The sequence below is a fragment of the Haliaeetus albicilla genome, chromosome 24 (assembly GCF_947461875.1).
Source record: "Haliaeetus albicilla chromosome 24, bHalAlb1.1, whole genome shotgun sequence".
Taxonomy (NCBI): domain Eukaryota; kingdom Metazoa; phylum Chordata; class Aves; order Accipitriformes; family Accipitridae; genus Haliaeetus; species Haliaeetus albicilla.
Window position 1 is genome coordinate 12,067,427 of NC_091506.1, and position 15,685 is coordinate 12,083,111.

At 40.9% G+C, this 15,685-nt stretch overlaps 1 protein-coding gene across 1 annotated transcript; it reads right to left on the reverse strand.

The window, feature by feature from the left end:
- Positions 1-571: 571 nt before the first annotated feature.
- TMEM43 (transmembrane protein 43) lies at positions 572-15,525 on the reverse strand. Its single transcript, XM_069812139.1, has 12 exons — positions 15,363-15,525; positions 14,474-14,623; positions 13,319-13,453; positions 12,503-12,597; positions 10,536-10,585; positions 8,177-8,246; positions 6,289-6,359; positions 6,002-6,123; positions 5,306-5,380; positions 5,123-5,224; positions 3,462-3,579; positions 572-2,488 (listed from the first exon to the last, which is right to left on the reverse strand). Exons 1-12 carry the CDS (start codon positions 15,372-15,374, stop codon positions 2,286-2,288), a joined length of 1,203 nt encoding a protein of 400 aa, XP_069668240.1. The 5' UTR covers positions 15,375-15,525; the 3' UTR covers positions 572-2,285.
- Positions 15,526-15,685: the final 160 nt, after the last annotated feature.

Below are 15,685 nucleotides of genomic sequence, written 5' to 3' on the forward strand. Positions count from 1 at the left end.
AAATACTGCTTCAGTTGTTTCTATAGAAATGTTGTGTACGTGCAATGAAAGCGAGCCTTGGCTGCACCACCACACCTAGCCTGGGAGACAATGAAGTTCCTGTCTGTGAAAGGAGTCTTACTTTATTTTGTGTCAATCCTGTAAGACAAAAGTATTTCCAGCTGTCGAATGCATAGGTAAACCCCCAGTCTCTTTAAAAATACAAAAGGCTGTATCCAGTAAGGCTGAACCATCATATTTTTCAAATAACCTTAATGGAGGCAATGCAGTTACTATTACTTCAGTAGTCAGTAATGGGGAGTAAAACCCCTGTAGGCTAGAATCAGCCTTTCATCACACAGAAGTATATAGACCAGATAGATCGCAGCTGTTCTGTTACTAGGATCTTGTTTCCCAAAATGGAGAAATATTTGCAGGATAAACAAAACCCAGCTGTACATTTATCTCAACCAACAATAGAAAACTAGTTCATGTGGAACCTACAAACTAATCCCTCGTGTACCTGGACACTATTCCTGGACATGAAACGTACAATGTAAATGTAATAAAAAAAGAAGCCTACAGACCAACCTTTTGAAAATTGTATTTTATTAAATATACAAAAGCTCAGCACTTCTGTAGAAAATTGTATCTTCATCTCTAATACCATAATGCTGGTTAGTTTCCTGCTCATTGGTAAAACAGCAGTCCAACACCTGTTTTTCTCCCCAGTGGAGTGCAATTCTTTATTCACGGAGCAAAAGTTGGTGTTAGTGAGCAGCAGGAAGACTGCGCAGTATCGCTAACGCATGTCAGCTGCACGCATGAGACCACTTGCACTTCCTATATCTTTCACTCACTACTACTGCTTTTACCAGCAGAACCAAGCCATGAGACTGAATTGACAGCATTCAAATACCAGAAGAATGAAAAGAATTAAGGCTAATAAAGTAATTACTACTTCTCAAAAAATTTAACTCAGATCTCTCTTTCAGTACCACTTGTAGCAAACGTTTGCTTCTATGTATGTTCAAGTTAAGTTCCTTCGGTATGGGGAACACCCTGATGGTCATAGCTGGATTTCGTAAATGAAGACATTATTTTTGTACTGATTTGTATATACTTACAGAAAAAAAACCACACTGTAGTGTAGGGAGGGCACATCTGGAAGCCAGACTTTAGCTAGATGGAGAGAGACTTAAAAACAGTACAAGATAGTCTCTAATCTCAAGTACTGGTTACAGCAGAAATACGTAAACATGAGCCATCACAACACTAAAAGAAGGCATTCCTAACAATATAAAGCTGAAAATTTAGGCTACTAAAGTCTATGAACTATAATCAGGCAAAAATGTTTTCATTATTTAATTTCACAGAGTACGTTCATTGTCCTTACTAAGTGAAATTCAAGAAAGAAACAGTATACACAGCAAAAAAAAACCCAAATAGAGAATATACATTCAATTGTAAAAATTAGTTTTGTTTCGAGGCAGCAGGTTTTATTTTTAAAGGTTGGTGACCTCTGAGTATCCCCTTAAGTAAGTGCAATTTGAAGTTAAATTTTTGAAATAGTTATGTAATGGTATAGTCCATGCTATCATTTTGGATGCTTAACCAAGAACAACTTCAGAGATTTTTTAAAAGTTGGGGGAAATCAATGCTTTCTGACAAATCTGCCCTACCTCAGAGCACTGCTAACCTGGCCACTCTTATTTCAAGTTACTTTGAAACTCAGTCCAAAAGCATACATTTTACCTAAGTATTGTGTAAAATTTGACTAAGTTGTGTTTTTCCTTTGAACACATACACTGCCAAATGCATCAGCCAAAGAAGGGTGCGTGACTGTGTATATAAGAAAAGGCAGCAGAGGGAGGGTTTGTCAGAGGCAGGTACACACACGTATTTCCTAAGGATATCTAATCACAGCCCATGTGATGAAGCTGGCACTTTCTCCATAATACACAAGATGCCCCACCTGCCAGCGAGCACTTGCCAGTTCTCACATCACGGGGAATTAGTAAGTGGTCAGAGGTACAAATCTGCTTGTTCACTAACTTATTATCAGTACAGACACTCCAAAGTGCTTTTTCCCTAAAGTCGATGTCATTGACTTCCTACAAACAGCATCCTATAGTCGTATTCTTCATGGATAACATGTATCAACTACCACATTCAAGCCCCCTCCCCAACTCTTGGTGCACCCTGCTGAACTGTGATATGCTGTAAGCATTCTGCAGTAACGGGGACAGAAATGCACTTCAGAAGTTTCTAACCAGCATGCAGCGCAAAACCCAACCACCTCCTTCTCACTGCTGCTTCTTTGGTGGAACACGAGATTTCGCAACCACGATTGGAACTACAGAGAGCAACCCGATCAGCAAAGCCCAGAGCGGGCGGTAGAAGAGCCAGCCAATGGAGATGGTCAGGAGTGACAGCGAACTGGCTACGCAGAAGGCAAATGCTTTTAATCCAATGTTAACCAGATCTCTCACAACAGGAAACCAGTCCACTGCAGAAAGAATTAAACAAGGGATCAAGATGATGGTTTAAAAGGAAGTCTTATTCACGCCTAGGATTTGCACACTAATCATTGCAATCAAAAGACAGACTCAAATTATTTATCAAGAGAACTGGATAAGGCATTTCAGCAGAGTATCCTCAAGGCATTTGATAATTAAGGAACAGCTAAACATCTAAGACAATGCTATCCTCATCTCTTCAGACAGGAAGTAATCTAAAATTAAGTCTGAAGTCTTGTCCAAGGCTTGAGAGGCAGAGCAGACTGATAGCCTTGCAGCTATGGAACAAGTCTAGGGCAACTGATACAATATGCTAGCATAAAAATTAATTTCTGGCAACAATAAATCTTGCAGTAGCATGTATATGGATAAATAAATAAGAAAAAAGAAGAGATCACAGCTACAAAGCAAACAATAGCTTTGATGTCTGGAGTTTATATAAGTTTGAGGCACGTCCTGCTTTTCTCCAAGTTTTTATTCCAACATTTTTCTATGTTAAAAGGATAAACAAAAACTTTCTTTGCTGTCTGTTCACAGTAGTGTAGAATAACCAGATAACAAAGATATGTTACTATACAACTAGTAATTAAGACCTGTTAGGGGGGACCACTTGTCTATGGGTGTAGAAAGTAATTGGATTGCAGCACCTTGAGTTAGACTTGAAAGAACCAGCCCAACATGTGCTTTGGCTTCTGATTTTGGTAAGCACTGGGCTGGGATCTTCTGAGACTGGCAATAGATATTTGCATAATTTCTTTTAATGTTCACAAAGCAGCCATCTGGTTCTGGGATCCTGTTTACCTGCAATTGCCTACAGTGACTTTCAGATCAAATCCAATCTGAGTTCAAACCAGATTCCTCCTGACCTCCAAATTAATGAATTGCATATGTGAGCAAGAGAGGACTCTCTAGGGATTATGATCCTATTTCTAAATCATTTTATATTTCTGTAAAAAAACTTACCCAAAGTGTAAAAGATTCGGGTCATTAGGCTGATGCCTACAAACATTGTCAGCCAACCTGCTGCACGGAGGGCCCAGGTCTTCATGGTGTTACTCTCATGCTCTTTCTGAAACACTTCCTGAAAGCAAACACCATTACATGCAGCCTGTTTCTCAGTTTCTTTCAAGATCCTCTTGATTCCAATGTATTATAAGCAAATCACAGCCAACAGCATTTTAGGAGTACAAATTCTCTTGTAGAAGATGCATTGCAGCTCATTCTGCAGGGCCTTTTTGCACAGTATCACAGCCCACTACAATAGATTTCAAAGTGCAGCACAAGGAAAACTAGCGTTTTTCTAAATTAAGACAGCTAAACAAGAACCGTTCAACACACTATAACCACAGCCAGAAAGCACACAGTTTTTGCTGCAAATGGATACATTCAACATTACTGTGGAAAATAAAATACTAATAAGTAAATGTAATAAAGGAGGAACAATCTGACTTCACTATGTTTGGAGGAAGAGAGAAAAGGCAACAATATCCACTAATGGCTGAAGGAAAGGTATATGAAAGAAAGCAAGCAGTATGAAGGGAACAAAAGATAAAAGGTATGTGTGTATTTCATCAGGCAAAGCAAAGCATCTATTTGCAAGAAGTTGCAAGAATTCTGAGTAAGATTTTTTCAAAATGGGTTGTGTGCCCCTCTGGCTCTATAAAACATACACATGAAGATGGCTAAGACATAATAAAGCACTTAATGTGAAAAGACGTGTATGACTGATTGATTACTTGTACATACAAGTACTCTATGAATTATTCATTTGTAGTGAGTTAATTTCCAATGAACTAAAATTCTATCCAATGAAGATTCAGAGCTCACAGCAGAGAGCTGACTCTACTGCTACTCCCTTTCTACTCAAAACAAAAGCCTTTTTAACTACTTCTGGGAGCTCCTATAAATTGTTGACATCTGGGATTTTTGCAGCAGGGCATGAAACAATCATTAATGGAAACAAACCTACTAAAAGGAGTAAATGAATCACCAAATTGCTGGAGCATGCAGGATTTATTGGAGCATAATGCTCTGCCTCAAGGTTCTTTCTCAGCCAGAATAGCAATAAACATTTCAAACAAGCCTAAACTCCTGTTATTAGAGGCTGAAGAGAGGATAGCTCCTACGGTTTGTTTAATTAAAGCCTGATTTTTACTGTTTTAACATACGATCTTTTTAAAAGCATGTACTTGCATGCGTAAGTGGCAAACTACCAAAGAGCAAATAAAAGCAAAATGAGAAGGCACAGAAACAGCCTTTGAAGCAAAGGATGTTCAGCAGCAACAGAAGGGGATTTTAAAAAGATAAATATATAGCTACTTTAGCCACAGTTCCTTTTTAAAATTTAAAAAAAAAAACATCAGGAATAACTATAGCCAAATTATAGCCCACTGCTAGGGGGCGAAGCATGGCATTTTGCTGCAATGCAAAGAACGTGCAGAAACCTGGAAGGCAAACACAGGCTATAACGCGTTGTCCTAGAAAAAGGAGAGAGAAAAGCCAATGTTTACACCAAGTATCTTCTCCTCTACAGCAGGTCTGAAGAAGAATGAGCTTACTCCCCTGCTGTTTCTGCACTACCATCTCCAGTTTTACCCCTTCACTAGTACAGTGTGGTATCTCACCTCCACAGAGAGTTCCCCAGGGTACAGAATCTGCAGGACATCTCCAGACTTGGTATGATATGGAATCAGTTGATCACCTCGCTGGCGAGCAATCACAGTCACCTTGGAAGAACAGGAAAACTATTTACTCGTTACTGAGTTGGGAACAGAGTTTTCAAAATACAGAAACAGCTGAAGACTCACCTTATCAGCAGAGCCCAAATAGGGGTCATCTCCACTCAGACCTGCATAGAAGAATGAGACACGAAGGTCTCCTACCTATGAAACAAGAGAATATTGGAAGTCAAGAAAGATTTCTTTACAAAGGAGAATCACAGGAAAGACAACTCTGCACGGGAACACCTTTTATGTATCAACACTTTTTCTGAATGTTTGTGTCAAGCCAGAGGACATCCAGAATGATTTCCAAGCTGTACTTTTTTCAGGCCTAGTTGATAGCCAAAACAGGATAGCTCAAATGCTGTTTTGCAATACCCCCTCTGATGTAGCTGCAGGAGCACATTAACACCAATGAGAACCTATGTTCATCCTTTGTCATTTCATCTTTTGGCAGAGGGGGGCAGGCAGCACAAGCTGACAACAAGCTATTTCATCGTACTCCATTCAGTACAGCAAGGCAGAGGTAGAACCCACCTCCCAGCACCATCCCGTGTCTTTCCATTTAAAAGCATGGCAGACTCAAGAAAACAGGAGACAAAGAAGCAGGATCAGAAGCTTCCTGCAACAGAAGCACTCATGCTGAAGGACTGTACTAAGGGCGTCATCCTACATGATGGTTTGCACTCCAATTTCTACATATTTAAATAGAAATGGGACATGCCCTAACTTTCTTTCTCACATAATAGTAATCATTGCTTTGGTTTATCTTTCTCATCTTACTTCTGGACGCCTGGGGTTCTCGCTGTGGTAAAAGTAATCTCCTCCTCGTGTAACATCAGCATGTGGATCCTCAAGGTTTGACAAGCTCAACTGCTTGAAGTCATCAATTTTATCCACAAGACCTAAGCAGAACAAAGAATCAAGCTCAGGTCCAGTGTCTAACCTGGAACAGCCAATTTGCTGGCTAGCTTCCTGATTATCACTTGAAATGACCACCACTGTGGAAAGAACCAAAGTCCACTGCTGATGCAACAGCAGACACAAAGCCAGTACAAAGCAATCCTTACCCTTGGAAAGAACAAAGCTGCCAACCTGGACGTTAGGAGAAACAGCAGTGAAAGACTCCACAGCCATGGCACTGAGGAACAGAGAGAGTCCCTGATTAGTCCCAAAATTATGATCAAACTCTTGATTTGCAGTATGTAATATACAGCACATAAAATGTACCATGTCAAATGTCAGGAGAAACTCAAAGAGCTAAATGGCTGTCATGATGTGAAAAAAAATCCGTGAAGAAACTGTGTCCAGACTTCATAATGTTGGAGCCATTAAAATAAGTTAAGACAAGATACGACTGTCTCACCCCCTGGCCTGACCTTCCATTCACACCATAGGATTTCACTGGTTTTTTCTGTACTGAACCTATAATGGGCTGAAACAGAGTTCTGCTCTTAGGAAGCTGTTCAGCGCTGTTATAGAGGTTTTGAGTGACAATGAATTAATCACGTTCCTAGATGAATTCCTGCAACATTTAACTACACTCATAAACGCACTTTATTTCTAGCCTGAATGTATCTAGCTTCTGCTGTCAACTGCTAGGTCTTACTTGCTAAATTGAGAAACCTAGATCATAAACCTTCTCCATATAAAAGTACTTCTACATCATGGCCAAGTTAATTAAATTCCAAACTCAGGAATCCTTTACTTACAGACTTGACTTCATTCTCATAAGTAGTACTACTAAAATCTCCTTGGCAGTAAACAACAGATTTTATTCTCACAAATGTCTAAGTCACATAAAAAGATAAAGATGGATGGACAGAAAGAAGATGACACGTAGTATACACTTAAAATAGTCTCATTAATGCTAGGCATCAATTCTAAAGTTCAGCACATCAGCATACACTGTGCTGTCTCACACAAGAATCCACCACAGTTATGTTCAGTCTCCTTGGTTTGTACCAATACACTTAGATGAAGTGTTCTTAGCTGCAGGACTTTTTAAATTATGTACTGCGATAGCACTAAATCAAAAATGTTTATTAATCTCAGTTGGAGATTTGCATTTATTGGAGAAGGCTTGGAGAATTTTCATTAACAAAATGGGTGCATGGGGAGGAGAGACAAAGCAGGTATGTTATCTGTGCATGCTTTTTTCTGTTGTCTCGCATCTAAACAAGTCTGCTAGTTGGGACTTACAATCAAAAACACATAGATCTTTGCTTTCCTTCCTTAAGTAGTACTTCCCAATAAAGGGCAGTGTATTTGCAGCCCACAGAACCAAAACAAAGTTCTGGATATTTTGCAAAGTTCAAACTTTTATTGAAATCCTGGTCCTACTACCTCTCCAGCCGTATTTTTCACTCACACATAATGTTTTTTGCCAGATGGCATCCTGCATCCTAAGGAACAAGCAGGTGCTGTAAGAATGACAAGCAAGCTAAAACTTAGCATTAAAAATGGCACATTGTAGTGTAACTAAAATGCTGCAGATGAGATATATATAAATTATATATGGGCAATTGCCACAAATAAGCCTGTGAGCTCATGCATGCTAGCTTAGAAAAAGCAGCACGCAAGTGGTATGAAAAGGTCATGGGATGTCTGCTATTCTAACCTTGTACTTATAATAGGAGAAGGAATTAGTAATAGACTGTACTAACAGACAGTAAAAGTCAGAAAGGAACCCATTCAAGTTCTCCTACATGGAGACCACATGGTCCAGAGGTAATATAATAATAGCCTGATGTCCAGCCATTACTAATAGCTTAATTCTGGTTCCACCAGGCAGCTTTGAACTGCTCTCTAATTCCTCTATGCCTTAGTTCTCCCAACTACCAAAAGACCAACAGCTTCCACCCACTTCACTGTGTCATGAAGATTAATCATTTAGCTCTGATCTTTGATCAGATAAAGTGACAGAATCTAGAGGGACTGTGCCAGGTGGTAAATTACCTAGGGTTTTTGTGTCCAATTTCTCGATCAAAGTTTCTGCTGTTCACAACTTCCGATTTCCACTCAGTATCTAAAGAAAATGATATGAAGGTTGAGGAAAAGACAGGAAGAATTGCCTCTCAGATCTTAGTTACTGAAGATACCTCTCAATTAATCAGTTCTAAGTTACACTTCTAGTAACACTGTTTACATCAAGGTATGTATGTGATAGTCTGTACTGATACTTAAATCCATCCTCCTAGCATATTAACAAGGAATGGCAGGATTAGGGAAAAAAAAGGATTTCAGGGATAAAATTGTAACTCAACTTTGCACAGTGGGAGCTTTGCTGTTGGCATCTTCCATGATCAGGCTTTGATTCCTGGCTCCACTCTTTGGGAATAATCTGATTTTGTGAGGAAAGGCTGCGAGCTCTGCTGGAACTAGCAGATTTCAGTGTAGTCAAGCAACAGATAGAGGTGTTACCTGTAATGTGCCACTGTCAAAAATGCATAATGCTGCCTTTGTTTGGGCCACAGCAGCCTTCCCACATCCCGAGAACAGACCCCAGTAGGCTCCTTATAACTCCTACAAAACTAGAGTCCCTTTTTTGAGCAACTTCCATATTAAATATAGCTTGCTCTACTTCCATGAAGGTGTATAGAAGAAGGAAAGGGAGTTTGGTTAAACAGTGGAGTAGGTACCATTGAAAGGGATATTCTGGTGTATTGGGAACATGACAAGATTCTGGTAGTGGTGGGGTGCTGCAGGGGTGGTCTCTGTGGCAAGAGGTCAGAGACTGCCCTGTGTTGGATGCTGCTGGCTCCATATTGAACCCACTGCAGGCCACAGCTGAGCCCATCAGTGAAGTCTGGGGCACTTCTGTGAAAAGATTTTTAAGCAAGGGCAGAAAACACCAAATGGGGAAGGGAGGGAACAAAAAGGAGTAAGAAACAACACAGAGAACACCAAAAAACAGAGGAGAAGGAGGAGGAGGAGGTGCTCCACAGCAGAGCAGATATTCACTGCAGCATGGGAAGAATCCATGCTGGAGCAGCGGAAAAGTGTGAAAAGGCAAGTGGCAGAGAGAAACCACTACATACTGACTGTAAACCTACCCCCACTCCCTGCACTGCTTACTTCCCCACTAAGGGGAGTGAGTGCAACTTGTGGTGATAACAAGGGCGGGGGGCAAGGGGAGAGTAGTCTGGAGTGAAGTTGAGCCTGGGAAAGGGTGAGAGCAAATGTGTTTTGCCAACACCCTCATCAGTAATTAAATATGTATTTTAGTTGACAATAAATTAAGTTAATTTTGCCCAAATTGAGTCTGTTTTAGACACAATGGTAATTGGTAAGAATCTCCCTATCTTTATTTCAACCTACAAGCTCTCTCATTCCTGTTCTTCCCACTCTCTTTCCCAGTCCCACTGAGGAGGAGAGTAAGCAAGCAGCTGTGTGGGCCCTTGGCTGCCAGCCAAGGCTAACCCACCACATCTAATAATACAGAGACTTTTACTGGACAGAATCCATCAATCTTGAGAGGGCAGCTGTTTTTTTTAATGGCATTTCTTTTTGTTCCCTGCCACTGTAAGGCTGTTTTTCACAGCTCACAACCACTAGCTTTGCTCCTTATGTATCTCCATGCTGCAGTGTCCCATGCTTCACTGACCTGGGGTATTTTTATGATCACACCCAGAAACTGCTGCACACCCACGTTACACATCCATGTGGTTTAATCGGAGATAAATGAAGTGCAGAGACCAATCTCCAGATATACGATGACTCAGAGTATTTTTCTGCCACTGGGTAGATCAGAATAATGCTCTCAGTTCTGCTCCTGCCAAAAAAGCATTTGGCAAGAGCCACAGCACACATCAGAAGGTGCTGGTGGTTTTCATTAGCTGGTATCAACACCTAAACAGATTCTCAACAGGCTGTCTTACAGGCTGGAGCTACACTGTTCTTCCCTGTCTATTCTCTTCTGCTCATGCCTGACATATGCCCAATCACTCCACTTCTGAAGAGTAATCTCAGGCATAGCTTTGAACACACTCCCATTTCTGCCCATCTGCTGTCACCGAGGAAAATATGGGCCCTATCTCCAGAGCATCCTATCCCTAGATGCTGCTCTGAACCTCTAGGAGTTCCAAGACAAGACTTTCTGTAGTAGCCGCTTGCTAACAGCACGCCTCCTTTCACCTCAGTTACCTCAAGGAAGGGAGGTCCTGCCATTTGTTTAGGAAACAGAATTTTTGCTTATTTCTTCACATTCCTTTCTTTCCCAACAAGAAAATACAGGGTTTACAACAAATATCAAAATACACACGCATAAAAGTCCAAAGTTACATACATAAAAGGGACTTTCTGTAGATCAACTTACTGTATGAATACTTTGTCTCTTTCTTAATCTCACCATTCTCTTCATATTCACTGCAGGGAAAAGGAGTGGGATGAGAACCAAAACAGTGCACACACACCCCTGGCCCAGGGCAGAATACACTTTACAAATGAAATGCACAGACAGCTCACTGGCAGCACAAACTTGTAAAGATAAGTAACTCTTCTCCAAACTACCTATTCCGAACACATAGATTCTCTGTACAATGAGAAAACTACACACAAACGCTGAACAGCCACAACCCTTTTATTCCCATGTTGCCAACAAGGAGGTGTTGACTACATTGATGTGGAACAACTAGTATTAAAGACAGTAAGACAAGCTGACCTAAATCAACAACCTGTTTACAAATGTTGCACCATAAGCATGTTAAAACTGAGAAGTTATTTTTCACACCTTCACTACCTTGGACATTTTATTTTGCATGACACAGAAGAATTTGGAACGTGAGTTCTGTGGAGTCAGACCTACACAGTAGCTAATAACTTTTATACTACCATCAGCGGAATTATTAATAATAACAGAAATGTTTTTCCCCTTCTCCTTGCAACTATTAGCAGAGTAGCTAACATTTCATTACAGTGTTGTAAATCCCCTTGAAAAGGTACCTAGACTGCAATATTGTCTATTATAAACTAATCTGAGTGTCTCTCAAGCAAATAAAATTTGCAGTTTACTTTCACAGCTAGAAATTAATGATGGCTTTTGATTATTAAGGATAAGGGGTAGCAGAGTCTTCTAATAATCGAGAAATCATGTCTTGGTTTAATTGAGCACTTCAATTTGCACATGTATAAAGTACCAAAGAAATGAAGAGATTTCCCTCATAGTCAAGAGCCAAAAAGTGTCAAGTGTCCACAAGTCTGAGAAAAGAATCTGACTTCTAGATTCAATTGGATACAATAGGGTTTTTTAATTGCTTTGAAATACTCTAGTGTATGTTAGGCTGGAGGTATCAACCAGGCAGTTTTTGGGTCATTGGGTTTATCAGAGTTTATTCTGGGTCTCATAATTGAAATTGTTGGGTTCACTTACTTTTCTACAAAAGTTAAGACCCCTTTGGGGGATTTAAAAAAAAAACCAGCCAACCAACCAAAAAACCCAACAAGTAAATCATTGTCATTGTGGAAGAAAGGAAGATAGCCAAGGGAAAATATGATGAAGTTTCCAGATTCAGCAACAATCTTTTTGTATTTCCTTTTTGAGGACAGGGAAAAAAATTGGCTTGAGGGTACATGATCAAGTTTTAGAGAATGGCAGCAGGAAAGGCTTAGCATATGCAGAGAAAAAGAGGATTATGAAGTTTTATTTGAAAAAATTCAGAACCAAGTATTTTGAGACAGTGATTTTGATTCTGCTAATCAACTAGCAGGCAGGGAGTATTATGGGGGTGGAGTTACAGAAATCCTGATGGGCAGAAAGTACATCAATAAAAAAACAGAAGCTTTAGGAATATTAGAAAGGATAGAAATCAACTAAGTCTTTGGGGAAAAGATGAGTGTCTTCTATTTTTTCTTCTTCTTTTTCATAAACTGGTAAAGATCTTTGAATTCTGTTGACAACACATATGACAGAAAATAGATCAATAGGCTCTGAGGTGGCCCAGCATCAGACAACAATAATGAAAACAAAAAACGACAGCTGTAGCATGGAGGCCAAGAAACCCCCTATGAAGTTATACAAAATCAGGAAGTGGAAACTTTTGATAAAAGGCCTTGGATGTTACCCAAATTTTATCAGATGCAAATTCTGCAGCATCTACAAGACCTGACATCTCCAAGGAAATTAAAGTGATGCTCTAAAAAAACCCCAAGAGCTCTAGAATTCTCCTGCTGTAAAGACTTGTTTGGTTTTTTTTTCTTTGGGGGTGGGGAGAGAAAAAAATATGTGATGAGATCCTGTTAATACAACAGCTTTATGAACAACTTTTAAAGATTTCTTTTACTTACGTTGACTCTTCATATTCAACCCATTGGTACATTTCCACATTACGCTTTAGTTTGACAGCCTGGATGGAGAGCCCATAGCTGGGATCAAACAAAGGCTATTTAAAAACAGAAAATACAAGTCAGTATAAAAGCCGTTACCTCACAAACTCAAAAACTGTACTTTTATTATCAAACCCATTTACATACCTCACTGTACATAGTACTATGTCACACACAGTTGAATATAGAATAAATGTTATGAAAGACAAAAAGGAGCATCTCTTTACATCACTAATAAATCTGACCTGAAGAATCATCACCAAAAAATTATTGCCATAGTGAAGAATAAAACCAGAAATGCTGGCTAATGGTATGCAGGCTGAAGTGTTTAAACCAGGGGGAGGTTTTATTTTACTGGAAGCTACTGTGCTGTGTTACCTTCTGCAGTGCAGACTGATCAGAGAAAACGACATCGCTACTGAAAAGTCAGAACTTGCAGAGCCTCTGTACTGCAAAAGCCTAAAGACTTTACAATATCATGAATACACAACAGGATCCCTATACAAAGGGGAATTGAAATTATCCACCAAAGGCAGTGGGAAGGTAAACACAGCTAGAGGTAGCATGTTGCTTGGGAGTAGGGAGACCAAGGCTGTACAGCATCTCCCCGATTCTGGGCCAAGAACCAAAGCTTGGGTGGTAGCTGGCAATGCTTACAGAGTAGGAAAGAAGCTGTATGTCTTCTCCTTGGATATCAAACATAATTTTAACTGGCAAAGACTTTTCCTTCCCTCCAAGTTCGAAATACTCGCATCTTCAAGACACTATTTTATTTACCTTAGACGTAGTCAGAGCGCCAGCTAAGTGCACCAATCTCCCTTCATTCTGCTGAGACACGCTGTGGATGCTATCAAGAGGGATCACAAGAGAAAGTCCCTCATCAAGAGATTTAGCTGTCCTTAAAGCTCGTCCCTGCAATCAAGAAAAGCAAAATCAAGTTGTGGAGAATCAATGGTACAGCAGTATTTTGTGAAAAATGTTAGCAGAGAAGTGTTCTGAAGACCACAAGGAATGCTTGTATATTCAGCCTCAAGTCATATTCTTGAAACATGCTTGTACTTCTATGCCCTTTTTCTGACTGAGTTTGGGGCAGTACCTCTTATTCATGCAGCACGACCATTAACATTGAATAAGCTCCTCAAACACACATAGATTATTCTTACAAGGGTCTAAAATTATTGCTCTTCATCTCTTACCTTGTTCGTTGTTCATGAATAACTGCAAAAATTGTGCCATTTATGGTCCTTTTTCCATAGACCCATACAACTACATGGCAGAAGCTTTCCTTACCTTACCATCATGTTACAGTGTGTTTTTTCCTGCAAAGTCACCAAAACTGGGAGTAGTTCTCTTTCCTCTTGTAGAGATATAAAAGGTAGTCTTAGGTGAAAATTCACAGAATTCTGCTCCCCCACTCCAAAACTGCCAAAAGCATGTATGTTTGCAACGGCAGGGTGTTAGGATTCCCTGCTTACTTCAATTATTTTTTCAATCTAAACCCAAGACATAAAATAACACTGAGAATAATTAACACCCTCAATTATGAATTCCTTTAACGCAATTTTAACAACACTAGAAGTGAGGATCTTATATTATCCCAAGAAAGAGAGAAGACTGGAATATGGTTGGGTCACATGCCTGTTTCTGCATCAGCTCACAAGTTTTGAATCTTATCTCTCATCACACACTGCCACTGTCTCTATTAAACTCAGTTCTACAGAAATACTATCTGTGGCCTGGTGATTTCACTCTTCTGTTATATCGCAAGCATAAGCACTAGGCTCTCCAGACATAACATCCTCTTCTCATGGATGAAGTAATAAAGCTTTAACACGACCATTTGACTAAGCCTATAAATGCAAAACTAGTGGAATGTCACTTCAGCTGTGACATTTTAAAGCTGTGTGTGAACACTGACAGTATTTTACTTACTTCATTGGTAAAAAGAAGGTAGAAAGACAGAAGAAATGTCACAAGTCCCATCAACATGCCTCCAGAAGTCTCACTGAGCCTCTCCAGGAACCCCGGTTTGGACTCACTTGTGATTTTAACATGTTCTTTTCTGCTGCCAGTGTCAGAGAACTGTTGGAGATAAACAAATAATGCAATATTTGTGTGAAAGGGGAAGGCATTCTGTTTCAAAATCAGTCTTTTAGCTTTAATACTGCTGCTTCACAGAGTAGCACCTCTTGCCTTTGACCAAAACTTTCCCACACTTATTAAATGCCTCATCACACTTTTGATACCAGAAATATGGTCAATAAATAAAACTCAAGCCTGATGGAAAAAACAATTTCTATGATAGTGGTTCAACATGTTCCTTCAAGCTTTCTTCAGTCTGTCTCTAGGTTCCCTATTTGGTGTCCACACCCCGCATTCAGGCCATGACAAATTGAGTAATACTCCTGAATTCCAAGCCAGCTAAAACATAGCTATAAATAACAAGTTACGTTTTACCTCACCAGTGGAAAAGTGCCTGCATACTTTAAAATAATTGCATCTTGGGCAACAAAAAGAGATAGCTAAAAACAAAATTGCTATTGCTGTCCTAGCCAGCGCCACATTAAAGCATAAAAGCTCAGGGGTTTATCTGTAGGTACACTAGCTGCGGGGAACAACGAGGAAGCAGCTTTAGCACACGTAGCCAAGGGAGGAGGCGAGGCTTCTCTTTTGCTCATCCCGAGACGCCAGGCGGGATGTGACAGCGGACCCTCCGCTGCACAGGGCCCCTCGCCTCAGACAGGCCACCCCGGGGGAGCGACCCGGGGAACCGCCACACGCAGCGCAGAGCGACGGCAGGACCGGCCCGAACAGCACTTACATTCCTCGACATCTTGAGCCTCTCGCCCTCGCCAGGTACCACCCCGGAGAGGCCGCAAGAGCCGCGCACCGACAGCCGCCCGCAGCCGCGCCCTCCTCCTCCTCCTCCTCCGGGCTCACCCGGCCCTCCCGCCTCCGAGCCGCTCCCCGCCCGAGGCGCTGCCGCAATGCATGCCGGGACGCGTAGTTCCCGCCTGGGCACTGAAGCCCTCCCCGCCGGCCGCGGGGCAGCCTGGGAGTTGTAGTCCAGCGCCGAGGCCGGGCCCGACGGAGCCGGCGGGTCTCTGGCCGCGCTCGGCAGGAGGTGCGTCAGCGGCCGCCGGG